The sequence below is a fragment of the Chelonia mydas genome, chromosome 15, assembly GCF_015237465.2.
Source record: "Chelonia mydas isolate rCheMyd1 chromosome 15, rCheMyd1.pri.v2, whole genome shotgun sequence".
NCBI classification, from domain to species: Eukaryota; Metazoa; Chordata; order Testudines; family Cheloniidae; genus Chelonia; species Chelonia mydas.
In genome coordinates this window covers 24,789,764-24,816,463 of record NC_057856.1, presented here as the reverse complement: position 1 = coordinate 24,816,463, position 26,700 = coordinate 24,789,764, and the positions used below count along the sequence as shown (strand labels likewise).

Genomic DNA, 26,700 nt, shown 5'->3' with positions numbered 1-26,700 from the left:
ATAGGGGGGTGGGGCGGTCAGAGGGCAGGGAACTGGGGGTTGGATGGGGCAGGGGTTGCGGGGGGCAGTCAGGAAGGAGAAGAGGGGTTGGATGGGGCGGCAGAGGGCAGTCAGGGTGGGTTTCCGGGGGGGTAAGAGGACAGGGAGCAGGGGGTTGGTGGATGGGATAGGAGTCCCAGGGGGGCCGTGAGGGGACAGGGGGGGTTGGATGGGGCAGGAGTCCTGGGGGAGCCATCAGGGGGCGAGAAGTGGTGGGGGGGGTCGGATAGGAGGCGGGGGCCGGGCCACGCCTGGCTGGTTGGGGAGACACAGCCTCCCCTAACCGGCCCTCCATACAATTTTGGAAACCCGATGTGACCCTCAGGCCAAAAAGTTTGCCCGCCCCTGCTTTAGAGGAAGGTGCAAGAACCCCAGAATAGGTAGATGTGGGATAGTCTGCCTCAATGATGTCTCAGCCTAATTCCTAATAGTTAGAGATTGTCTTAAACCCTGAAATGTGAGAGGTGTGGGGGGGGGTTACACTTCCAAAAATCTTTGCATTCATTAAATGTTATAACTCTGGAGGGAGAGGAAACTTTTGGCCAAAATCACTGATAGAATGAGCAGAAGGTTTACTAGCTGTCCTCAGATAGATACTTAGATGGAAGGTTTGTGCTTTTTCATTGTATTATTCAAATGGTGTTGATGAAGCATACAGTGGAAATAAAATGGCTAATAGAATCTAACTGCATTTTGTTCCAACAGGAGAGATTAAATTGGAGATGCCAACTATAAATCTAGATGCAGAAGTGAGTGAACTTGCCGCAGATCCAGAAGTGATTGAAACATTGGAGCACTGTGGAATGACCTGGCTAACATTAATATCCACAGCTGTTGAGGAACAACTCAGAAAGGTGCCACAGGTAACATTGCTAATAACTACTCAGCATGCCAAAACTGATCTCTCCATTACTGGTTTGTGCTCAGTGTTATTCTCTGTTTGATTGCCCAAAAGGGTGGGGTTTCCATCTGCTAACTAATGTAAAGCAAAACAAAGGTAGTGGGGAACTGGGTGTCTTCTGGGTAATGGAGTATAAAGCAATTCACTTCCAAGTTGTCTGTGCAAACCCTGATGATTATTAGTTATGGAAAGTTGTTTCCGACTGATGGCTGTTCAGTGCTCTGTATAAAATGAGTGTGGTGGTCTCAGCCCAGCTGCCAACGATCAAGTGTCCACATCACAAAAATTATCACCACAATTGGCTTTAATGGCTATTTTTCTTGGCAATCTCTGCAGGGAGTCAAGGTACTAAATGGGTTTGGAGACTGACGTTTCCTTTCCTAGGGGTGGGATCATGGGGAAGGAGCAAGGTGTATTGGCAGGACAGTGTGTGGGAGCTTGCTGCAGCTGCCTGTTCTAAGGCTAGAGGAATTCAATGTTCTGGGCTGCCATCAGGTTCCTTTCACTAGAACTAATTTCACAGAGAATCATAGAAAAGAAGGGCAGGACGGGACCTCAAGAAGTCATCTAGTTCAGAACCCTGCGCTGAGGCAGGGCCAAGTAAACCTAGACCATCCCTGACAGATGTTTATCTAACTTATTCTTTAAAATGTCCAATGATGGGGATTCCACAGCTTTCCTTGGAAGCCTATTCCAGTACTTACCTATCCTTATAGTTAGAAAGTTTTTTCTAATATCTAGCCTAAATCTCCCTTGCTGAAGATTAAGTTGATAACTTCTTGTTCAGTGGACACGGAGAACAATTGATCAGAGTCCTCTTTATAACAATCCTTAGCATATTTGAAGACTGTTATCAGGTCTCCCCTCAGTCTTCTTTTCTCAAGACTAAAGTTGCCCATTTTTTTTCCATGTCTTCATAAGTCAGGTTTTCTAAACCTTTTAACATTTTTGTTGCTCTCCTGTGGACTCTCTCCAGTTTGTCCACATCACAATGCAAAGTAATACACACTGGAAAACATAATCCCAACTATACATGTAAAATGATGCGGTCTAAATTAGCTGTTACCACTCAAGAAGGAGACCTTGGTGTCATTGTGGATAGTTCTCTGAAAACATCCACTCAATGTGCAGCGTCAGTCAAAAAAGCGAACAGAATGTTGGGAATCATTAAGAAAGGGATAGATAATAAGACAGAAAATATCATATTGCCTCTATATAAATCCATGGTATACCCACATATTGAATACTGTGTGCAGATGTGGTCACCCCATCTCAAAAAATGTATACTGGAATTGGAAAAGGTTCAGAAAGGGGCAACAAAAATTATTAGGGGTATGGAACGGCTGCCATAGGAGGAGAGATTAATAAGACTAGGACTTTTCTGCTTGGAAAAGAGATGACTAAGGGGGGATATGATAGAGGTCTATAAAATCATGACTGGTGTGGAGAAAGTAAATAAGGAAGTGTTATTTACTCCTTCTCATAATACAAGAACTAGGGGCCATCAAATGAAATTAATAGGCAGCAGGTTTAAAGCAAACAAAAATAAGTATTTTTTCATACAACGCACAGTCAACTTGTGGAAATCCTTGCCAGAGGATGTTGTGAAGGCCAAGACTATAACAGGTTCAAAAAAGAACTAGATAAATTCATGGAGGATAGGTCCATCAATGGCTATTAGCCAGGATGGGCAGGGATGGTGTCCTTAGCCTCTGTTTGCCAGAAGCTGGGAATGGGTGACAGAGGATGGATTACTTGATGATTACCTGTTCTGTTCATTCCCTCTGGGGCACCTGGCATTGGCCACTATTGGAAGACAGGATACTGGGCTAGATGGACCTTTGGTCTGATTGAATATGGCCGTTCTTATGTATCTTCTTATCTTTCTTAAAGTGTGGTGCCCAAAACTGGACACACTACTCCAACGGAGGCCTCACCAGTGCTGGGTAGAGTAGGATAATTACCTTATATGCAGCATTCTTGCTAATACACTCCAGTATGATATTAGCTATTTCAATTTTCAGAATCATTTTCAATTTTCAATTTATTTAATTTGTGATCCACTATACCCCCCCCAGTACTATTGCCCAGCCTGTTAGTCCCCGTTTTGTATTTGCCTTGAATAGAAACACTTTAGAAAAAAACTTTATCCCCATCTTCTGAATCTTCTGCAACATAAACTTGGATAATGGAGTGTACATTTTCAAAATCATCATTGTTAGCTGTCTCCCTATTAGTCAAATCAATGTGATAAACATTACATAATATTAAAAACTGCAATGACATTTTGTTTTAATTTAGCACTCATTTATCCCTGAAATCTTCATGACTATTCAAAAATTCTCACTATAAGGACCTGATTCTGCCAATACTTACGCACACAAGTAACTTTATGGAAGTGAGTAAGCCTATTACGGTCAACCTGACTATGCATATCTACACAGTTATTCATATGCATAAGTGTTTGCAGAACTGGGGCCTAAAGCCCCAATCCTGCAATTAGTTCCATATGGCAGACCCCACTGCCTGTGTGAAGCCCCATTGACTTCAGGGGTCTGCTTGTGTGGGACTTATCTCATGATTGGAGCCTAAATTTGCAAATATTTCTTCCTCTAGGAAGTGCTCAGTGTTTCAGAAATATCTTATGGCCATATTATGCAGGTGTAACCATATAAATATCTTTATTGATGCAGCCTTGTTTAGTGCACTGAACATGTTGCAAATACAAGCTTAAGAAATGTCAGCATGGTTATAATTTCCCCCCGTCATAAAGAGAATTCTAATGCCTTTTCTTGTTTCCTCTCATCCTCAGGGTAATGGCCCACTAGCAGAAATTGACCTGTGGCGTGAAAGAAATGCTACTTTAAGTGCTCTGACTGAACAGATAAAACTCCCATTAGTGAAAAAAATCTTAGCAATACTAAAGGAAGCTGAATCTGGATTTCTTGAAAATTTGCAGATAGTCATAAGTGATCTTAGCAGGCACCATGTGGAAGCTGTAGATAATGTTAGGTTTCTTTCAACTCTGGAGCGCCATTTGAAGGTATGTTTATCTAATGATACTTTGGGAAGATTTGTCAGTGTTTAATTCAGTCATGTCTTTCATTTTGATATAACCCTAGCTGTTCTTTTTTATTTTTCCTATCATTCTTTTATCAATAATAAAAATACACTGTGATTTGCTTAAATAGTAAAAAAGAAGAAAATGCTCATTTAGCTTCTCTTCCTAGGTAAAGAGTTGTTTGGATGGCAGTGATCAATAGAAAGGAGAGCGTATTCTCTCTCATAGATAAGTGGTTTGTAACCTTTTTAGGCAACTGTACAAGTTTACTGAATTAATGCCTGATTCAACTCTTATTGACAATGGGAGTTGGATCAGGGTCCTAAGATCTTGGCTGCTTTATCTACTGCATGCCAACTCTTGTTCACTTCTCTGCCCACTAGACCTTGATGGAATGTGGGGTGCTTCAAACCCCAGTTTTGGAACCGACTTTATTGGGAGTTGTATTTGCAAATAGTAACTGAAAGTAGAATTAGGTCTGAGATTTTAGTCACTTACGTAGGAAGTGCTCACTATTATGCAACAGCCTTGGGGGAGTCACTTAACAAGGGTAATAAAATGAGTGAATAAACAAAACCAAAGATTTGTCGTTACTCCATTTTTGGGCCAGTTTCTGATGCTGAATGCACTCATGAGTCTCCCGTGCACTCATGAGTCTCCTGTTAAAGGAGATAGGACTCATTCAAGCATTCGGAGGTAGATTTGGGCAATAAGTACTGGCAGTCAGAAACTAGAATTTTAATGAGACAACAAATTGCCAAAACTTGAATATTCACATCTGTAGGCCCAGTCCTGCAAACACTTAGGCACATTAGTAACTTTAAAGTTACTGACATGTAGGTTTGCTAGATTTGGCCATGTTTGTTAGTCTCATAAATTGTCTTGAGCCCAAGTATTTAGTTAATAGAATAGGTATCTGTTTTTTCATGGCAATCTTATTCACAATATTTATCCTCTATTTAAAAGAATTTAACTCATGGCACTGGATTTAATATTGTCTTGGATACAATTCCTTCAATGATGAACGCACTGAGAATGGTGTGGATTATCTCACGGCATTACAACAAGGATGAGCGGATGATACCCCTCATGGAAAGAATTGCATGGGAAATTACAGCAAGGGTCTGCAAAGTTGTGGACTTACGGACTTTGTTTAAGTAAGCAGTAGATTCTTATTTAACTAGGTCATAACTATTAGTAGCTTTGAGTATCTTGCAGTATGATAGGTGCCAGTCTTACTGAGTGTGTTTTACTTATTTTCAGAAGCTTTCGTTAGCAAATTTAAAGGCAAATTTGAGAAGTTTACTGTATACACTGTCATATATTATTGAAGCAGCTTTAAAGATGGGAGTTCTGGTTCCCTTTTGACATGGGCTGGTATAAATTAGTAGTAACTCTATTGAAATCAATGGAATTCTAGTGGTACAAATATGATGTAAGTGTTATCAGAATCAGCCCTGAAATCTTTCTTCCTTTTGAAGTTTTCAAAAACCAAAGTCATAAAATGGGCGAGACAGTATTGTGAAATTTTAAGTTTTAGCTAGATTTCATTAAAATAGAAGACTTTATTGAACCAAGATATTCTAGCTCAATGAAAGCGTAATTTCATATTAAACCTTTAAGGGTTCTTGTCAGTCTTCTAATGGCTTTGTTTTGTTTAATAGAGAAGATAGAAGCATTGCAAAAACTAAATTGTTGGAAGCCAAAGGCACCCTTGAAATGTGGAAAAAATCCTATTTTGATATTCGTGCCCAAATTGAAGCCTCGGGAAGAGATCAACGATGGGAATTTGACCGAAAGCGTCTATTTGAAAAAACAGATTATATGGCTTCAATCTGTCAAGATCTGTATGATATTGTGCAGGTAGTAATGTGTGTGGTTTTAAATAGAAGGATTGTGTATCTAGATTCCTCAGCTGTGAGAGATTGTTTTGCATTGTATTGTATTTTCTGAATTGAATGAAATGTTAGTAACCTTTAAGAAATTTGCTAATGGGCTCACCTGGCAGATTCTTCGTAATACTGTTGTAGTAGAAATGTATATCTCCTGCCTCTCAGGTTGTTGGACTCTACGCACTTTTTCTAATATACATAAGGCTTCAGAGGAGGGAAGGCAGATGGTTTCTGCCTGCTTGAGCACTTATTATCTGATCTTGGAATACTATTGGCCTTGGCCTCAGTGTGGGCCAAGTAAGTTGGAGGAAAAGGAAAAGGATCAAACTGGAGAAGGAAGTTCAAAAGGGATAAAATTATAGGGGTGTAATAATTATCGACCCAAGTCTTCAATGGGATCCATGCGGATAGATTCTGATGCCTGCAGAGTCTCACTGGTTTCTGTAGGACAGTGTGAGCATAAGGCTCTGCTCACCAGTACCCCATTATGGAATGGGTTCCTATATCTGAGTCAGCCTCTGTAGAACCAGAAATGGATGCTGACTTTAATCCAAAGTGGGCTCTTTATTTGGAGATGGATAATGTGATTCATCACCAAATTTACTCATTATTATATTATCATTAAAATAATTTAAATATTTTAAGAGGTCTTGTATTTTAAATGTGTACTTTTAACATGAAGAATAAATGTAATGTTTTAAAAACAAATTCAGAGACACAAATAGAGGAACAGTTATCCAAAACTACAACCAAATCTTGCAGAGATTTATGCTTGTGCTTAACTTGAGACAATGGACAGTGGGACCACTTGTTTGATGTCAGTGGGACTACTTATGTGTGTGTGTAGTAAGTAAGTACATGCTTAAGTCTTCTCAGGATCAGGGCCCTAGTCCAGAAAAGATATATTGTAATAGGTTTATGTTATTGCTAACTCTATACATATTTAAAACAATCAAATATTTTTATATATTAGTCATTTTTAGGATTTAATAGCTTATCAGAATTATACTAAATACCAGTAAACATACTTCGTTTTGGGGAAAAATAATCCCTAAAACTGTGGGAGTTTTCCATGTACAGTCTTTTAGAAAATTTGACACACATAGGAAAGGTCAGTATGTCAAATGCAAGATAATTGATCAGAATTATGGAAATTCGTGTTTGATGCCATTGACATAATAAATATAAATGTTTGTGGATAAGTGAGTTTTTGATCAGAAAGTGAGGGTAAGAGAAAGGATATAAACTTTGTAGTAACTATCAATATATTCCTACCAGCAGGAATTGGAATTTTGTCTGAATAAGAACTGTGATATTGGGCACCTAGATTTTTATATGGAATTGTACAGTCTTTTATGGGAATATACAAAATGCATGTCAGTGTAAGGATTATTTATTTCCTCTGTAAAAGTTATTTATTAAAGGAAAGAATAACCAAAAATATTGTTGTGGCAGAAAGCTAGTTAAAAATAATTCCTTCTTGTCTGTTTATCTGAACAAAAAGGTTATTGAAGAGTTCTACAATATATTTGGTCCTGAACTGAAAGCTGTCACTGGAGATCCAAAGCGCATTGATGACGTATTGCGAAGGGTTGATGGGCTGATTAGTCCTATGGAAGTGCTGACTTTTGACCCTTTTAGTATCAAATGTGCCTCTCAGTGGAAATTTGTTATGGAAGATTTTAAATCAGAAGTGCTGGTAGGTAGCAGATCCTGTGCTGGTTATTTCTATAACACTATCCATCTTCCTTCAAGAATTTAAAAATTTAAACTTAAAATAAATGCAAGCCTGAAAAGTAATAAATAAAGAAATAAATAATAAAATAAAAATTAGATAAACATTGCCAAACATTTTAATTTGAAGTTTTGGGAGGAAGCCAAAGGTTATTTTTGTTTGTTTGCTTTACACTTTGCATGTGAACGTAGAGCTGGCGAAAGGTGCTGGTTCATTCACAGCCCTGGAGTCTGAAGCTCTTTTTTTATTGTGCAGTGGCAGAGTTTGCCTTCCTGACACTCACCTGCTAACATGCCTCTCCTGTGATCTCAATGGGAGTTAAGGCTCACACTCCTGGACTCCTTCAGTCCCTCACCTCTCTGCTGAGAAGGCCAGCAATGGTACCAGTTGGGATGGTGCTTATTGAGATGTAGACTCTTGCCCTGTAGGTATTGGGTTGAGATCCAGAGCACTCATTTCCCGTAGGCCATTGAACAGGCATCAGTTGTTTTAAAAAAAAATCAAATAAAGAGAAGCAAAATTATACTTTAATGTTAGCACAACGTTACGTTTTTTACACCTAGGCCACTCTCTCTTCCTCCCTTTGTCTCTGCAAGGTTAATCCATAAGCAGTTTTGTTTCTTGACTTGCTGTCTTTTTCTTTGTCTAGGTTATAGAAAGAGAGGCCAAGAACTTTATCGATGAGTCCTTTAAGACCCTTCGATCAGCAGAGGCTGCTTTTGACATGCTCTTAAACTTTAAACACATCCGCTCTCGGGATGCCATCAATAGACAGATGATGATGAAATTTAATGATATTTTGGCACAGTATTGTAAAGAGGTATTTCACTTAAGAATTTCTTAAGAAACACATAAAATTCTCTACCAAGTAGAAGTATCCCTTCTTGAACAATAAATCTATGTATCTGTCTAGGGACTTATACGGCACCTGTCACCATAGTGTTTGAGAGTCTCCCAAGTATTTAGAAATAACCATAACAATCTCTCTCTTTTCTTCGCAGCCTGAAGGAGAAATAGCATGATTAGTATGTAGATATTTGTGTATGTGGTTGTCTGTGTCAGGATACTTATTGTGGGTCAAAGGGAGACAAGGTTTGCATTTAGTACTGTATGCAGTGGGGCCTGTGGTCATTTTTATTTCTTGTGGGCATAAGTTCTACAGCAGATTCTCAAACTGTGATCCGTGGACCACCAGTGGTCCGCAAGCTCCATTCAGGTGGTCCACGGTGGCCGCACATGAGAGAATGAAGGGCCATCCACCTAATTAGTGAAGCCGCACAGGCGTGGCTCCACTGATTAGGTGCCTGGACCCTGGAGAAGACGCACATGTAAGGTGAGGTGATGGCCTTGCAGGGAACAGGGGGTAGCTAGGAGGGGGCAGAGGGGTGAAAAGAGGGGGTGGGCGGAATTTTGGACATGCAGGATTGCAGCGGCCAGAGAAAGAGGCAACTTTCCCGAGCTCCAGGGCTGTGGCTGCCGCGGTGAGACCCCCCCTCCTTCCCAGCCTCGGCTCGGGGACTGCCATGGTGGGGGAGAGAGGGAGAGACCCCCCTCTTTCCCAGCCCCAGCTCAGAGGCTGTCGTGGCTGGAGAGAGAGGGCACATCCATCGCATTAGAAAGGTAAGACTACTGATATTAAAATATGAGTTGTGTGCTTTCATTTGTAGAACAAAAAATATTTATTATTAAGGTTTTTTTATATAGTGCTTTTATCCAGAGTACTTTACAATAGTTAGCTAACGTACAAACAACATTTGGAAAGATCATGAAGTGGTCCGCCGAGACCCTTAGCAATTTTAAAGTGGTCCATGAAAAAAAAGTTTGAGAACCACTGTTCTACAGTGAAAATTATGTCTCCTACACTCATGAGCCTCCTTGTGCTTGGTGATAGTTCGATAGGAACATATCAGTTGTGGGAGATCAGGGCAATAAAGGGAGCAGTGGTGGGGAGGGATAGCTCAGTGGTTTGAGCATTGGCCTGCTAAACCCAGGCTTGTGAGTTCAATCCTTGAGGGGTCCATTTAGGGATCTGGGGCAAAAATTGGAGATTGGTGCTGCTTTGAGCAGGGGGTTAGACTAGATGACCTCCCGTGGTCCCTTCCAACTCTGATATTCTATGATTTCTAAGGTAGTCCGGGCCAGTCCCATGGAGAGCTTTGAATATCAGAGTAACTCCATTCTATAATCTTTGGGGAGCCATTGCTGAGGGGAGGGCATCAGGGTAATGCCTTCAGAGTGAACTGTGTTGCTAAGCAGAGAGGCTGCTGCATTTTGTCCAGTTGAAGTTTTTTCAGGGCATATGCCTTCACTCCAAGAGTATAAATTAGTGGAGGATACATTTAAAGAACTATGAAAGGTACTCTTTATCAGGTCTAAGAGATTTCTCCTGGGAAAAACAACCTCAGTTTACTACTTACTGATACTTTAGATGTTTTTCTTCCCCTGCTTCTGTGGCACCTAATAAAGCATTTGATCTTGAGAGGTCCTGTGTAACTGCAACCCCCATTGAAATCAGTAGGAACTGCAGAACTGCAGGTGATCAGCACCTTTCTGGATCAGGTTCCATCTCCCCAAATCCTGCCATTTATAAACTCCTTCTAGGGTCAAAATCCCAGCATCAAATGCTCTCCCAATAGGGTCATTTTCCTATAGTATTCGGTTTTAGGAATTGGTTCTGCCACCACTCCATGAGGCATTCTCAGTGATTTTGAGGGGAATTTCACACATGGACCAGTTGCACAATAGTATCCTTAATGTCAGATCCTGCAGTTGTAGACAAATATCTGTGTAGCATATTCATCTTGGCCATTCATCCTGCCTGAGACTTCCTACCATCTCCTTGCCAGCAGTAATATGCACAATAAAACTCATGCCTGCCATTGTGTGCTGATGGTGGCAGAATATGTGCTTGCCAGCTCATGGACTCCCTCTTTGACCAGATAGCACGCCATATTTTATTAGGCAGCTGTAGCTGCCGTGATAAGATCATGGCTCTCCTCATGCATTATGTGCACACAACACTACTGCACATGTAATTCCACCTCATCACAGGTGGGGGCTGTTTCATAGCACCCCCTGTGGGGTCAAGTGTGGTACTGCCAGTGCTCTCTGCCTTAGTCCACAAGTCGTGGCCACCTGCCTGGAGCAGAGCGGCCCATGCTGAGAGCTTGGTGCCAGTCTCTAAACAGTTAGCCATATTCTGAATTTGTTATCTTTGTTTATCTGTTCCCTTAAATAAACGAACCTCAAAGGCAACTGGTAAGTGGCAGTGCTTGAAGGCAAGGCCCTGACCTCGCCCGTTAGGTTCTGAGCTGGCACTGAGGCGCACCTCCTCTATACCCGTCTTGCCTAGCACTCTCTCTCAGTAGAAGCCTGCAAGCCTTCTTACCTGGTTTGCTGGCTCCCAATTGGTCAGTGTCTCCTTAGGGCCCTTCTAGTCCTTTGGCGGGTTGAGTCTTATTGGTAGCCTGGCTTAAGTGGGTTTTCCTTGAGAAGAGGGGTGTCAGGGCGCTGATGCCTCTAGTAGGGGCAGAGAAGGCCTGATAGATCCTGTCGCACACCTTTTTCCACCTTCCAGGTGAAGTCAGGATTGATCCCTTGGTATTGAAAGCTTGTTTTTCTTTTTGTATGAATAATATTAGGATGACCATTTGAGATTGCTTATATGATTGAAACCAAAATATGACCACATGTATGTATGGGTGTGCATGTGTGTGTAATATATAATAAATAATATAATAATATAAAGTTATATCCTTTTAATAAAAAAATGCAAGAACATCAAAAGGACATTATGTTTAAAATGAAGTGCCATCTGACTGGGAATATCAAAAGTGAAATGAGCACCTATTGGTGAAAATGCAGAAGGGCAAATAATTCTAATTAGCTTAATCCAAAATAAAGATGCCATGGAAGTTTTTAACAAACTGTTAGTGTTCTGCTGCTGGAATTAGCTATTGATCCTTGTAATATGTGCTAGCATGTGCTAGAGATAGTGGAGATGAAAGGTGATGTTTCTGATAACTCTATATTGTTTCGATTCTTTTATAGATTGAGATAGTTAATAATATCTTCATCCAAAACCTCAGTAATCCACCTCTGTACAAGAATCATCCTCCAATGGCTGGAGCAATATATTGGTCACGATCCCTTTTTCATCGTATCAAACACACTATTATTCGGTTTCAAGAAGTAGAGGAGTTGCTGGCTAGTGAGCGTGGCAAGGAGGTATGTTGGTTTCATTGGTATTTAATAAAGAAAGTAGTACTTTGCACTTCAATAGCACTGTTCATCCAAATATATACAAGTGCTTTACATGCATTAATTAAGATTCATGGCATGTTTGTCTACATAAGTATTGTAATACAAAACATATTACAAATGGGGAAACTGAGGCACAGATTGATTGTGACATCTCTGGGTGTGTCTCAAAGAGGCAGTAGCAGAGTTGGCAATGGACCTTAGGAGTCTACAATCTCAACCCCCTGCATTAACCACTAGACTATACTTGCTCCCTTATTTAATAAAAACAAATATTAAAAACTATTTTAAGTAGCCCTGTTCAGACAAGAAAATGTTGCCTCTGTCTCTATTATAGAGTAAGATGAATGGAGCTGAATTCTTTCTTACAGGTAAAACAAAAGTATCTGGAAGTGGCTAAGAGAATGAAAGAATATGAAGATCTGAAATATGATCATTGGAGGGACTGGACTGAACAGATGCTCCCAGTACTATTGAAAAAAACCCTGCTTGCTAAAGTCCATCCTTCTGGGACCATAGTCCAAGCTAATTTGGAGCCCTCCGATCAGGTGAGGGGAGGAAGGGTCAGGTGTCAATCTTCTGCTTATTCACTGATTTGTAGCCAAGTTACTGATCAGGTGAGATTTTCTCAGAGTGGTTTCTTAAAGAGAGGAACTGAGTTGTTTGTGGGAAAAGTCGATACTTCTGAATTCGGAATTATTTGGGGATCTGACATGGGCTGTCATATTTGTCACAATTGTTGAATGACCTGGCAGAAGCATAAATTATAATGTGCTTTGTGCCACCATTCCTGGCAGTTCTATGTAGGACATGCCAGTACTTTGTCTTAATATCTCTATTTTGCTCTGAGCACATTATTCAGGTGCTGTAAAAAATAGTAAGTATTTTCCAACAGCCCCATCTTTACTATATAGAGATTTGTGCTGTGCTCACTGCAGGATATTCCACTTAAAAGGGCAACTTGATTCCCATGTACTTCTGGGTGCAATCCAAAAAAATCATGAAATTAACATGAGTTTGCTGCCATCACATTGTTCACTCTGCTTGTGTGTTATGTGTCTTCCCCCACCCTGTGTCTGCCTTGTCTATTTAGGTTGTAAACTCCTTGGGACTAATACACTGGGTTTTCCATTATGGATCGTTGGGACAGCGTATAGGGGGGAGTATTTGTTCTATCTCTTATGGTCCATTTTAAATTAAGAGATAGTTGCATTTAATTCATGAAAAGAAAGTGCTGAGTGTGGCAGCCAGTCTGAAACGCATTTCCACAGCTAGCCCTGAATACCAAGCCTGCTGTGCTATATGACACAATTGAATCAGTCTGTTTGCCTTGAAAATGCCCCTTGAAGGTAATTGTTTCTTTGATTTTTAGCTGTCTGACATGTCCTCTCCCTCCTTCATGCTGCTGTTTCTCTTCTGTGCTGTAGAGCCTGCATTCTGAAGAGGTTGACACCGGGGAGAAGTGGAGCCATTTCGCAGTCAATTTTTCTCCCAACCTCCAAGAGGTTATCAATGAAACAAAATACATGGAGCAGCTGGGATTTCCAGTACCTGAAATAGCAAGGAACGTGGCCCTGCAGGAGGACAAATTTCTTAGGTAAGGATATAAAATTTGAACATGCTCTATGTTCTGACTGAACTTAATGGCAATACTCCTATTGACTTCATCCAGAACAGGAATGGGCCCTTTGTCATCAAATTTTAAAAACACGAGACCCTGTAGTCATTGTTATGTTTTCTTGGAACTTTGCACAAATAATCTTTCCTCTGGTGCTGTCTGTTTTCTGAATTATGTATGATGAAATCAAGCAAACAAAACACATGGTAATCCCCCAAGAAAAATATGAAGTAAAGAAAAACATATACTATACTGCTATACATTGTAGCATTCCTCAGCCACTAGGAGACCTCAGTTTAATGCCTGACTCTGCCACCAACTTCCTGTGTGACCTTGGGCAAGTCACCTAGGGCAGATTTTCAAAGGTATTAAGGCACTAATGATGCAGATAGGTGTCTACTGGGTTTCTCAAAAGCCCCTGACACCCATTGATTTCACTCATGTGCTTTGAGTTGAGCATGTTTTAAATGCTTTTTCTGGATTGGCACTATAGGAGCCAACCCAATGCCTGTTGAAGTCAGTGGAGTCTTTCCATTGACTTCATAGAATCATAGAACTAGAAGGGACCTTGAGAGGTCATCTAGTTCAGTCCCCTGTACTCAAGGCAGGACTAAGTATTAACTAGACCATCCCTGACAGGTGTTTGTCCAACCTGCTCTTAAAAATCCCCAATGATGGAGATTCCATAACCTCCCTAGGCAATTTATTCCAGTGCTTAACCACTCTGACAGTTAGAAATTTTTTCCTAATGTCTAACCTAAACTGCCCTTGCTACAATTTAAGCCCATTGCTTCTTGTCCAGAGGTTAAGAAGAACAATTTTTCTCCCTCCTCCTTGTAATAAACTTTTATGTACTTGAAACCTGTTATCATGTCCCCTCTCAGTCTTGTCTTCTCCAGACTAAACATACCCAGTTTTTTCAATCTTCCTTCATAGGTCATGTTTTCTAGACCTTTAATCATTTTTGTTGCTCTTCTGTGGACTTTCTCCAATTTGTCCACATCTTTCCTGAAATGTGGCACCCAGAACTGGACACAATACTCCAGTTGAGGCCTAATCAGCGCAGAGTAGCACAGAAGAATTACTTCTCATGTCTTGCTTACAATACTCCTGCTAATACATCCCAGAATTATATTTGCTTTTTTTGCAACAGCATTACACTGTTGACTCATATTTAGTTTGTGATCCACTATGACCCCCAGATCCCTTTCCACAATACTCGTTCCTAGGCAGTCACTTCCCATTTTGTATGTGTGCAACTGATTGTTCCTTCCTAAATGGAGTACTTTACATTTGTCCTTATTGAATTTCATCCTATTTACTTCAGACCATTTCTCCAGTTTGTCCAGATCATTTTGAATTTTAATCCTATCCTCCAAAGCACTTGCAACCCCTCCCAGCTTGGTAGCATCCGCAAACTTTATAAGTGTACTCTCTATGCCATTATCTAAATCACTGAAGATATTGAACAGAACCGGACCCAGAATCGATTCCTGCGGGACCCCACTCAGTATGCCCTTCCAGCATGATTGTGAACCACTGATAACTACTCTCTGAGAACAATTTTCCAACCAGTTATGCACTCCCCTTATAGTAGCTCCATGTAGGTTGTATTTCCCTAGTTTGTTTATGAGACGGTCATGCAAGACAGTGCCAAAAGCCTTACTAAAGTCAACATATACCATATCTACCGCTTCCCCCTATCCACAAGGCTTCAATAGCATTGATGTGTAAAGAGGATGACAGAGAGGGGATATGCCAGTAGTCTCTAAAATTGTAACTAAATTGTTAACCTTGGGAAAACTTCCAGTGTAGCATTCCATATCTGGGTTCAAAATTAGGTTTTCAGATCTTCTAGGCAATACCCTTATTGTAATGTTTTGCATTATGCTTGTGACTCTCTTTAGATACACAAATGGAATGAAACAGATGTTGGATCACTATCACAAATTAATGGGAACACTAAATGAAGCAGAAATCCAGCTTCTTGATGATCACATTCAAGAGCTTTGGAGAGTATTTAAATCAGGGTACAAGAGACTCAACTGGAACTCCTTAGGTAATAGAGATGATATTTTTAAAATGTCCTTTAGATATTAATTTTCAGTAAAACATCTCCCAGGCTATACATTTTTCTTTCTCTTGTCAACTTATAGCAGTTTGTTATATCTAAAATGCTGAGCAGAAGTGAATACAGCTCAAGATCAAGGATGTCATAAATTGAGTTGTGGTAGCTTTGGTGCACAGTCCAGGCTTAGGAATACAGACTGTTACCCTGTGGAAAATATGGTGTAGTCCGTTGGCCTGACCCAGTCCTTGTTAAAGAAGTACATACTAGTCTTCCCCAATGAATATGGAATTGAATCCCCTATACATGACATGTTAATACAGTTACCTTTTGGTCTTAGAAGGAATGGGTATTGCACTGCCTACATTGCTCTTTTAGAAACTTAGATTGGCTAATTAATAAAATGGGGGTGTAAGATATGTTGAAGAAGGAGAATAAAATGGACACGTTATTTTCAAGGTATTGGTGACTATATTGTTCGGTGCACCCAAGCCATTGGGAAGTTTGAATCGCTTGTACATCAGATTCATAAGAATGCCGAAGATATAAACAACAAGCTTTTATTAATAGAGTCAACAAATCTATTTAAATCCCCACCTTTGAAAAATGAGGATGAACTTCCTGGTAGGTCTTATATTTTGTATTCTCGTTTCTCAGCTTTGTGAAGTGTCTTACTGAACCTTGCTACACCTCTTTTATTGTTGCCAAGAGAACACGATATTAAGTACTTCCCCAGGCTAATTACAGTACAGTGTCATAGTACAGTGAAGGGAGTACAAGCATAGCTTCAATATCCCCTCTGGTGGTGGTGAGACGTGAAGATCTACATAGCAGTGGATCTTTTAACCGGTAACTGCCTTTCTTCTGGTCATCCGTGTCCTGGCCTTTCCCCTACCTCCACCATGTGTTGCTGTGTGGGGGCTTCCTTGGTGCTGGAGTCCCCTATATACAGTCTCTCCTGCCCTCTTGTGCAGCTGTACTGCACAAGTTCTGTCAGGGAGACTGCAGTTATACAGGGTGGGGCTGGAGCGGCTTCTACTCATTTGTGAAATTCAGTCATCACAGCAGGTCTTCCAGTCGTTAATGTGCACTAGTGGAGTTTAGCTATTTCAGAATGTCTCTGATAATTAAAAATGTTACCACCATATGTAAAAATCTCGGTCTGAGTCAAGTTTGGGATTCTTGAATCTGTACCCACCAAAAGGTCTGAGGTATTGATATAATAATTTAGAATATCTTCATTAACTTGCAAGATGAATTTACTGTTCAAAGATCAATCCCAACTAATTATTTTGTTAATCTACGGTTACTATTACAACTAAATAGTGATAAATAATAATTTTCTTTCATAAACTTTTACAGGAGTGAAGGAATTCTTTGAGTATATTAAGCGCGAAAGATCTAAAGATGTGGAACACATGGTTAGAAAGTATGTTGCCATTGGACCTTTGCTAACAAAAATGGAAGGGCTGGTTGCCAACACAAACACTGGCAAAGCTTCAAAACTAGCACCCTATTATGCATTTTGGGAAAATAAAATTTATCATACCTTGACACAGTTAGTTCTGAAGTAAGTCTAGTGGATTTACTGTCTTGCATCTGTTTAACAGATTTCCTGTCTTGCATCTGTTTATTTTTTTCAAATCAGTTGTTTTTAAATTCATAGGTGCTAAAATTTAATCCATCTCCCCTGTGACTAGGTGTCCATTTATTCTTTTGCGTAGAGACTGTCCAGTTTGGCCAATGTACATGGCAGAGGGGTCAATTGCTGCATCTACAAGCTAATTAGGTCACATTGTTAGATTTCTAATAGGATGCATGTAGACATAGACATATTTAGCACTTACTCTTTGGCTCTCTAACAATACAGGTAAACGGGTTAAAGATTCTAGTCTACTTAACGTAGTTTTGATAGCTATCTACAAGGAATGGCCCTGTTTACCACTGCAATACCCTTTTGATATGTCCTTAAGGGTTGCTTACAGGTCAACCAGCTTGCTGATTTTTTTACCCTTCACTGGCCCAGCTTTACACCTCCAAATTCACTTAAAGCACCCAGTCCATACATTGCTTGAAACATGAGCGCTTTAGCTTTTACTCAAGGGCTCAAGAAATGTTTAGAAGGGTACTATAGAGAACTCTAATTCTGTATAAATGGCTATTATTGTGTTCTTGATAGAAGAAGGGTTAAGGTACAATTTCTGCAGGATGAAAAGGCTGCATTCAGCATATATCAGACATAGTGTCTGGGAGTTTGAACACTGCAGGCCAGATTCATCCCTGTGAGGCCACCCATGTCAGCGAAGGGTGAGAAGAATGCAGGCTTGCATCTTCTCTATTCTGGGGCTGTTAGGGGCCAGTGTGAACCCCGATGCAGGCTAACTTGAATGCCTTTTACAGTTGCCCCTTGGGCCATTTAGGGGTTCAGAATCACTGGGTGTAAAAGCACACTGGCTATACCTCCTCCAATCCTTGATCCACACTATTCCTCTTATTCCACACGCTCAGCCTGCTCCAGAGTGTGCCCCCTGTGGTGGAGAGCAGCTGTGGAGCTGACTAACCACCTGGTTTTAGAGGCACACTGCACCGGGGTGCTCTGAGAGTGGATTATGTGTTTGCTACAGCCCCATTGTGCCAGTTAGGCTGGGCCACAGGGCAGTTCTGCTGTATTCTGGGGATGTTTGTGAAATCAGTTTACCAGAGTTCAATTTCTTGCCTGTTTTCTTGCAGACCCCTAAGAGTTTACAAATCAAACCAGTCTATACATGGCAGTCTGGGACAAGTTCTGTCCTCAGATGCATATGTGGGCCTCCCACTGAAGTCAGCATTGAATGGCTTAATTGGGAGAGACTTGCATATCTGATGGGAGAGTTTGACCTCATGCCTGCAATTCTTGCTATTTATTGTCACATATCTGTGCCTATCTATGAAGCTATAAAATGCAGGATTAAGATTGTCTGACTTTTTTTTTGCAGGAATTTGCAGGCTTTTAATGCAGCTGTTCTTCAGGATGTCCCACTATTCCAAACAGAAACTATTTTATCTGCTCCTGAGATAATCCTGCATCCTAATGCCAGTGAAATTGACAAAATGAGTGTTCATTGTATCAGAGACTGTGTTGAAGTCACTAAGGTGATTATTGATAAAGATTATTCAGGGCTTGCTTGTTGACACAATGAGTTATTCTTGCTTTATGTTTGGATTGGCACAAATGTCAAGGGGAAGATTTCAGTTATATTGGTTGGAATAAAAAAATTCAGTAAATTGTTTTATTTACAAACTGTGCTAATGACAAAAGACCAAACTCAGATCTTCATACTGTTTTTATTCAGGCAAAACTCCCATTGACTTCATCAGGAGTTTTGCTTGGGTAAGAACTTTAGGATTTGGCCCTATACATACATAAATACCAGCAGGGAAATAGCATCCAAATGTAATTAAGACTGGATCCTACTCTCCGGTGCATGTGTGTGGGAGGAGGAAAAGAGGTGTAGGTAACCTTTCCTATAGCCACTGACCTCCTCACAAGCAGCAGGGCAGGCTGCTTACCTAGCACTCAGGAAGGGGCATAACTCCTATACTAGCCCAAGGGAATAAGGTATACGGCCAGGGGTCTGTTCAGAATCGTAGGATGCTCATTGCTTCTTTTCAGAAAAGACACACAATGTTCTAGGAGCAACCCTACCCTGCACTGATGAACAGACAACCCCTCCCCCCCCTAAAAATATAAATTCTGCCTTCCACCTTCCCACTCCAAAACTCACTGCTCATGCTCTACCTTCTTGCTGAGCCTGACTGACCTGTACCTGCTCCTCTGGCCTAGCTTATGACATCCTCAGGCGACAGACTTGAAAAACAGACCAAATAACAATGCCTGGAAGAATGCATTTGGTACTGTAGGGTACTCTGAACTCAGTTCTGATCTCAGATACATAGGCCTCCTGTTTTGTCAAATGCCGAACAGCTAACTTTAAAAGTCCAACATGCCTGCACACTTAAGATCAGAATTAAGCCTTGAGATTTTAGTACAGCAATCTCCTACTTAAGGGCTAACAACCGTCACTAATTTCACCCACCCCCATTAATACATTATTTTTTTAATACTAAAACTCTAGCATTTTGTACGGTGGATGCACGGCACCTGTATTGACTGCCCCCCTCAGCGCGCTGAAGAAGACGAACTCATCACCTTGAGTTTTTTTAATGACATCTCTCAGAATCCACTAATAATCGAACAGGCTGTTCTCATCACTCAAAACATACACAAGCTCCTGGATTCTCTCACCAAGTACTTGAATCGATGGAAGAGATATCGCCCTCTGTGGAAATTAGATAAAGCCATTGTTATGGAGAAGTTTGCTGCAAAGAAACCAGCTTGTGTCACCTTTGATGAAAAGTTGCAGTTCTATATTAAGATAGCTCAAGAAGTGACTCAACAGCCCTTGATTAAAGATGAACAGTGCATTAGGCTTAACCTGGGCCCTTTAGCCTACACAGTACAGGAAAATGCAAAAGGCTGGGTGACTTCTCTTGGAAAACTTCTCAATGAATCTGCAAAAGAGGAACTCTTCAGTCTTCAGGAAGATATTGAGGTAGATGTTTTCTCTGCTCACTGATAATCCGTCTTTCTAACCAGCTCTGAGTGGTGCTGCACAGTTGGATGACCTAAGCCTCCTATTTTATGAGGGAAAAAGAAATCTCGATCAGACATTGTTGGGTTCATCTTTATCATCAATTAACTAACTGCTAACTAAAAAAATACATACAGATTGTTTAATTGTTTTACATGGGCTGACTTAATATAATTGTACTTAATTGTCTATGTTTTTGCCTAATTATTCTCTTACTGCTGTTTCTCAAAAGTAATTTTCTTTTATAGAGATTATCACAGAACCTTAGGAAAGCGCCTGATTCTTTGGAAGATCTCAAATTTGTTCTTGGCACAATTGCAGAGATCAAAGATATTTCTTTACAGGTGGAATTGAAATATTTAGACATTCAGGAGAGATACCGTACCCTTGCAGTATATAACATTCCTGTAAGTGAATTTATATCTAATCCCATAGATATTTTATACTTGTGCTTCAGATACAAACACCTTTCATGTAAACGAATGAAGTTTAGTTAAACTATTTTGTCTTAACAGAATCAAAAAGTAATATTTTCACATTGTTACTCCCAGATTGAAATTTACTAGATTGCTGTACATTTGTTTAGCTCAGTTTCAGGTTATTTAAATAATGTTTTGCATATTTCATAACTGAAGGCCTGATCATGTAACCCTTACTTTCCTGTGAATAATTCCTACTTGTGAGGGTATTCCCACAGAAGTCAGTGGTACCATTTTATTGGGGAAATCCACTCCGCTCACATAGAGCCTAAGTGACTGGGCTTTATGCAGAATGGAGGCCTGATTCAAAGCTCATTGAAATCAATGGAATTTGTGTAGATGTATACATACATGGTGCATAATTTATCCATCATAATCCATGAAAAGTGTTTGTCTAGAAGACTTTCCTTCTCTTTACATGATTGAAGCTCTTAGATATTTTTGATAAAGAGTTGGAAAAACATGACTTCAATAGGCTTTGGATCAAGCCCTGAGTGCAGTAAGGTTTGGGAGGTGAAATCCACCACTCTAACTCAGGGTCAGTGAGCAGGGCTGCTGTGCACTTCACCCCCATATCTTCTTTTCCTGCCCTGTGAGCTGGAATAGGAGCTGCAGCTCTCTGTGCTAGCTGTGTGGGTGTTGAAACCACAAGATCTGCAAAAATGTCCATCTCATGATCCCTGTGCTGGTGCACTCACCTCATGGCCATCTACCCTAGCCTGTGTCGTTTGGTGAGAAGATCCTTTCCCTGGTGTGCATGTACTGCCTTATTCAAGGGTGCTCACTGTACTGACGGAAGGCTTTCACGATGTGGAAGGTCTTGTTCTGCCTTTGCACCAGGGATCAGTTTCATCCTCTGTCAGGATCCTTCATGTGAGTATGAGTTGCAGGATTTGGCTCACATACTTTGTATTCATACATGTGTTCTCTTTAGACAACTGAAGAAGAGAGAGAGTTGGTCGACAAGATTAAGCAAATGTGGGAGGTTCTCTTATTTGATGCATCGGAAGTTGATCACAGCCTTGGAAGCATCAAAAAGACATTCACGGAGGTAATATTTTTACCTTACATGTTTAAAATACATTTAGAAAAGGAAGGAAAAAACCCTAATTCAAACAATATTCCCTTTAGATTACAAGGGAGCAGATTGGAGACTACAGTAGCCAAATAGCAGATTTTTTCCACAGATTTACTACTGAGGGGCCTGGTGCTGTTGGGGAGAATCTTGACAAAGGTAAGAAGACTTATGTCTCTGTAGTTACATCCTAAAGTAGTCTGAAGACTAATACACTTGAAAACAGAAACCTATGTACTTTCAAAATGTTTTTCCCTCTTAAGATACAAGCTGAACAATTCACTGTATGACATTTGAAGAAATATAATTTGTGTATATGTGTATACAAAAATGATGCATTATTTACCCATCATAACCCATGAAAAATGTTTGTCTAGCAGACTTTCCTTCTCTTTACAGGACTGGAGCTCTTAGATATTTTTGATAAGGAATTGGAAAAACATGAGAAAAATCGTCAGGAGTTGGCTAATGCTGAGAAACTTTTTGACATTCCAATCACAATGTACCCTGACTTATTAAAAGTGCAGAAGGATATGAGGGGTCTAAAGCAGATCTATGCAATTTATAAGTTGCAAAGAGTAAGTGTTCTATAAAAATATGTATAATATAGAACTTTCCTTTAATTGCAGTCAAGTCTTTTCCTGTCCATTTGACTGAAATAAGTTGTGATTGTTTTATCCTTCTGACTACCAGAATGTAGATCGCCTGAATAGTGCTTTAGTTATACTCTCTGGTCCAGGAAGTATAATGTTGTAGTTAAGGCTAGATTCTGATACCCTTATTCATGCTGGTTAGCATCTTACTCCCCAGGTAGTCTCATTGACTTCAGTGGGACTGCTCCTGTGGTTAGGTGCAGTGCTCATTGTGAGTAGAGGGATCTCAGGCTGGCCCTACGTGACCTTAGTTGGTCTTTGAATGAGTTTTTTTTTTTTAAGGGATTTTGGAATAATTAAGATGTCCTCACATTAAAAGCCAGACTGTGACTCTGTAAAGCGGGTTCTTATTACTGCTTCCCCTGCTGTGTCTTGTCTTAAATCAGACTATAAGATCATTGAGGCAGGGGACTGTCTTTTATGCTGTTTGTACAGCGTCTTTCACATTTGGGCCCTGATGCTGACTAGGCCTCTGAATGCTATTGCAGGAGAAATAATAAATATTTTTGTCACATTCCTTTCATAGTAACTTAAAAGGAAATGTTATGAATGTTTGCATCTACCTTGTTTCCAGGCTGCTAAAGAGGAATGGTCGCAGACCCTCTGGGTAAATCTCAATGTGCAGTTTCTCCAAGAAGGAATTGAAGGATTTCTTAAAAGCCTCCGAAAGCTGCCCAAGCAAATGCGCAGCGTGCCGGTGGCTTATCACCTGGAAACAAAGATGAAGGCATTCAAGGACTCCATTCCTTTGCTGCTTGATTTGAAAAATGAAGCATTGAGAGACAGGTTTGATCCAGTTTGTTTAAGGAATTTTCTATATGTGCAAGGACATTTATTTTTATTTGTTATAACTGTTAATTCCAGATGTTGAAATCATGCAAACATTTTGCATATTATGGACCATAATAGTTGATATCCAATTACTAAGATTGCACAAGATGATGCAGTATGTGTAAATATTGTGTGTATTTTATGTAAAATATGAAATCTCATTCTAAATATGAAATATAATTATAAATGGTTTCAGAGTAACAGCCGTGTTAGTCTGTATTCGCAAAAAGAAAAGGAGTACTTGTGGCACCTTAGAGACTAACCAATTTATTTGAGCATAAGCTTATGCGCAAATAAATTGGTTAGTCTCTAAGGTGCCACAAGTACTCCTTTTCTTTTTGCATAATTATAAATATAATTCTAGACTGTATCGAGCACAGGACCATTATTATACATTCGTTGATAGTCATTTTCACATTTACTGTGTCATAGTGCTTGACAAAATGAACGAAACCAAAATCATAGACACATAGGCTCAGTATCTCAGACCAGCCACTAAATTCATGCATGCAAAATGTGGCCATGTCGTTATCTCACTTGCACTGGCTGCTAGGCACTTGATCATATAAATGTGATAGTACCATGTAATTACCTATTCTGTGCACTCAAATGAACATATACTACTACATATTATACATATTATAGCTACTGGTCTAGCGTCTAATGCTAGTAGTTCTAGTCTGGAATGCTAGAAACACTGCTGGAATCTGATAACCACTGGTTGTGCTTAGTTCAAAGCTGGCTGCTGATCGATGTTTTGCTCCTTATGTTTGATCTCAAGCAGAGGTAGCTGAGACCTGATCAAATCAATGCTCCTCCTTCCTATCATCAGCTCTCCTGACATTCAGACCACCCTTTCTCTGCTACAACAGCTTGACAGCTCAAAGCTACCAGTTCATCTCTCTTATCTGCATCACATGGAACTGCCAAAACCACACCCCCACCGAGTGGTGGGAAGTAAAGAATGAGCTGCTGAGCTAACCTCCAACCTGTGTTTGGCTGGGATGGGAAGATGGAGTGTCTAGGAAACGAATGTTCCCTCCAATTTGTCTTCATTTGATAGTATTATTCCCTGCATTTTAAGCTGATCCCTATTGATAATATCTGGTCTTGTTTATAACGTGTTGATTTACTGAAACTCTTCCAGGCATTGGAAAGATCTTATGGAGAGAACTGGCACTAGTTTTGAAATGACAACAGCAACTTTTACCTTGGAGAATATGTTTGCTATGGAGCTGCATAAGTACTCAGATGTTATCAATGAGATAGTGGGATCTGCTGTTAAAGAGCTTAGCATTGAGAAGGTAAAGTTTTTAAATAATACCTAGCTTGTTTCGAAGACACTTATGACAACAGAGGTTTTTATTTTCATCATTGTTTTTGATCTTTCAGTTTTAGTTATCAAATGGTATTTAGAATAGCAATAAATAGTTTAACCGTTAGTTGCCAAAAAAGGTTATGTTAGCCATTTGTGTGATCCTTGTTTGGATTAGATGGGTTTTAAAGTGCGAGTCTACTTTGAAAAGTGATTGTAAAAGTGTCAGGGTAGTTTTCCATGTTTATTGTCTATCAGAAAGCTAACTTGACAGAAAAATCAGTTTACAATTAAAAATATTTTCTTTCCTAACTGCCAGCCCTGCACATTTGACCTGGGATCTGATAGTCAAGCAGGATGCTTTCCGTTTTCTGCATCACTGCTAGTAATAAAGGTTCTGCAGCTCAGATTAGTCCTTCAGTGATACTAGTATAACTGGATTATTTTCACTGGAGCTGCAATGGAGGTAACTGAGACGTTAGCTCTGTTAATGAAGCACTAGATGGAACCAAATCCATCTCTCTCTGAGCTGTGTTGGCTTTATAGTGATAAAAAGCAGAAAGAACTTATTTCTCTCATTGAGATTAGCAGATAAAACTCATAATGCACACTAAGAAGAGATCTGATGGATACATTGTCCCTGTTCAGAGAAGACCTGCCCTTTAGAGCTAGAAAAATCTGTGTAAAGGCCATCCTAAATGAGCGATTTTCATTTTGATGTTAGAATGACTGTCCTCTAGTTTTACAGGACTGAAACAGGCTTCTTTTTATCTTCACATGCAGGGTGTTAAGGAGATAGTGGAAACTTGGGAGAACATGAAGTTCACTGTACTGAGGTATTTCAAAGGCATTCAAGAGCGAGGCTTTATTTTGGGATCGGTCGATGAAATTACCCAGATTCTTGATGACAATGCTGTCAATCTTCAGAGTATCTCAGGCAGTCGATTTGTAGGTCCTTTTCTATCAACAGTCCACCACTGGGAAAAAACTCTGTCCTTGATTGGTGAAGTTATTGAGGTAGGGAAGAAACTGAATGATTAATTTGTCTCTAGCTTTTGTTTTTCATGATCAAGATTTTCCATTGAACTTGTTTCTTTGATTGTAACACTTGACTCTTCTTCTAGGTCTGGATGGTGGTTCAGAGGAAATGGATGTACCTGGAGAGCATCTTTATTGGTGGGGATATAAGATCACAGCTTCCAGAGGAAGCAAAAAAATTTGACAACATAGACAGGATATTTAAAAGGGCAAGTAACTGACCTGTTTCGTAACAGCTTGTGATTGAGAGAATTACGTGATATGTTTTGCTTTTAGCTCCATATTGAACTGCAATCCTCCATTTATAGATGTCAGTGCCCTAACATTTTTCTTCTCGTGATGACTAAGCAAGTACTTCTCTCTAGTGATACTCCCAGCTATTCGAATTGATTGTAAAAATGTCAACGTGACAGTGAGCTTACTTGGCACAGAAATCAGTTTACAAGTAAAAATATTTTTTCCTAATTGCCAGACATACACATTTAAGCTGGGATCTGATTGTCAGGTTGGATCCTTTCCATTTCTTGCATCATGGCCAGTAATAAAGGTTCTGCAGCTGCAAGCGCTTCACGACTTATCTGTCTAAGGCATCATGCATTCCGCAGTATTGTAGAAATAGTAAATAATAATAAAGATTATGACTATATATAATAATATGCTATATTGTTTCAGTATTGTCACGAGAGAAATCCAACTCAATTTGCTCCTCAGTGTTACCTTTAGTAGTTTCTAAAGGTTCTTTTCTATGTCTGTAGATAATGGGTGACACCGTAAAAGACCCAGTGATAAAAAAATGCTGTGAAGCCCCAAATCGACTCACAGACCTCCAGCAGATAAGTGATGGTCTAGAGAAATGTCAGAAAAGCTTGAACGATTATCTGGATTCAAAGCGGAACGCTTTCCCCCGATTTTTCTTTATATCTGATGATGAGTTACTCAGCATCCTTGGTAGTAGTGACCCACTCTGCGTTCAGGAACACATGATAAAGGTACAGCACCTTGCTTATGAGAATGTCCCATGCGCACTATGATTTTCAGGTGGAAGATTCTATACTATACATATTATTAAGAGCCTGCTAGTGTTTCTTTCAAACTAAACTTGCT

The 26,700-nt window shown here is 40.0% G+C and overlaps 1 protein-coding gene across 1 annotated transcript in view; it reads left to right on the top strand.

The window, feature by feature from the left end:
- Positions 1-26,700, top strand: part of DNAH10 (dynein axonemal heavy chain 10) — a 98,126-nt gene that overhangs the window by 12,798 nt on the left and 58,628 nt on the right. The window contains exons 7-29 of the mRNA XM_037878565.2: positions 745-902; positions 3,753-3,983; positions 4,968-5,158; positions 5,666-5,864; positions 7,398-7,592; positions 8,278-8,448; positions 11,679-11,855; positions 12,260-12,436; positions 13,316-13,485; positions 15,414-15,565; positions 16,034-16,198; positions 16,937-17,144; positions 18,550-18,706; positions 19,690-20,166; positions 20,454-20,612; positions 21,619-21,735; positions 21,816-21,918; positions 22,159-22,337; positions 22,987-23,198; positions 24,391-24,547; positions 25,342-25,575; positions 25,683-25,805; positions 26,352-26,585. Coding sequence (XP_037734493.1) covers positions 745-902; positions 3,753-3,983; positions 4,968-5,158; positions 5,666-5,864; positions 7,398-7,592; positions 8,278-8,448; positions 11,679-11,855; positions 12,260-12,436; positions 13,316-13,485; positions 15,414-15,565; positions 16,034-16,198; positions 16,937-17,144; positions 18,550-18,706; positions 19,690-20,166; positions 20,454-20,612; positions 21,619-21,735; positions 21,816-21,918; positions 22,159-22,337; positions 22,987-23,198; positions 24,391-24,547; positions 25,342-25,575; positions 25,683-25,805; positions 26,352-26,585 — 4,346 coding nt within the window. The remainder of the gene's footprint in view (positions 1-744; positions 903-3,752; positions 3,984-4,967; positions 5,159-5,665; positions 5,865-7,397; positions 7,593-8,277; positions 8,449-11,678; positions 11,856-12,259; positions 12,437-13,315; positions 13,486-15,413; positions 15,566-16,033; positions 16,199-16,936; positions 17,145-18,549; positions 18,707-19,689; positions 20,167-20,453; positions 20,613-21,618; positions 21,736-21,815; positions 21,919-22,158; positions 22,338-22,986; positions 23,199-24,390; positions 24,548-25,341; positions 25,576-25,682; positions 25,806-26,351; positions 26,586-26,700) is intronic.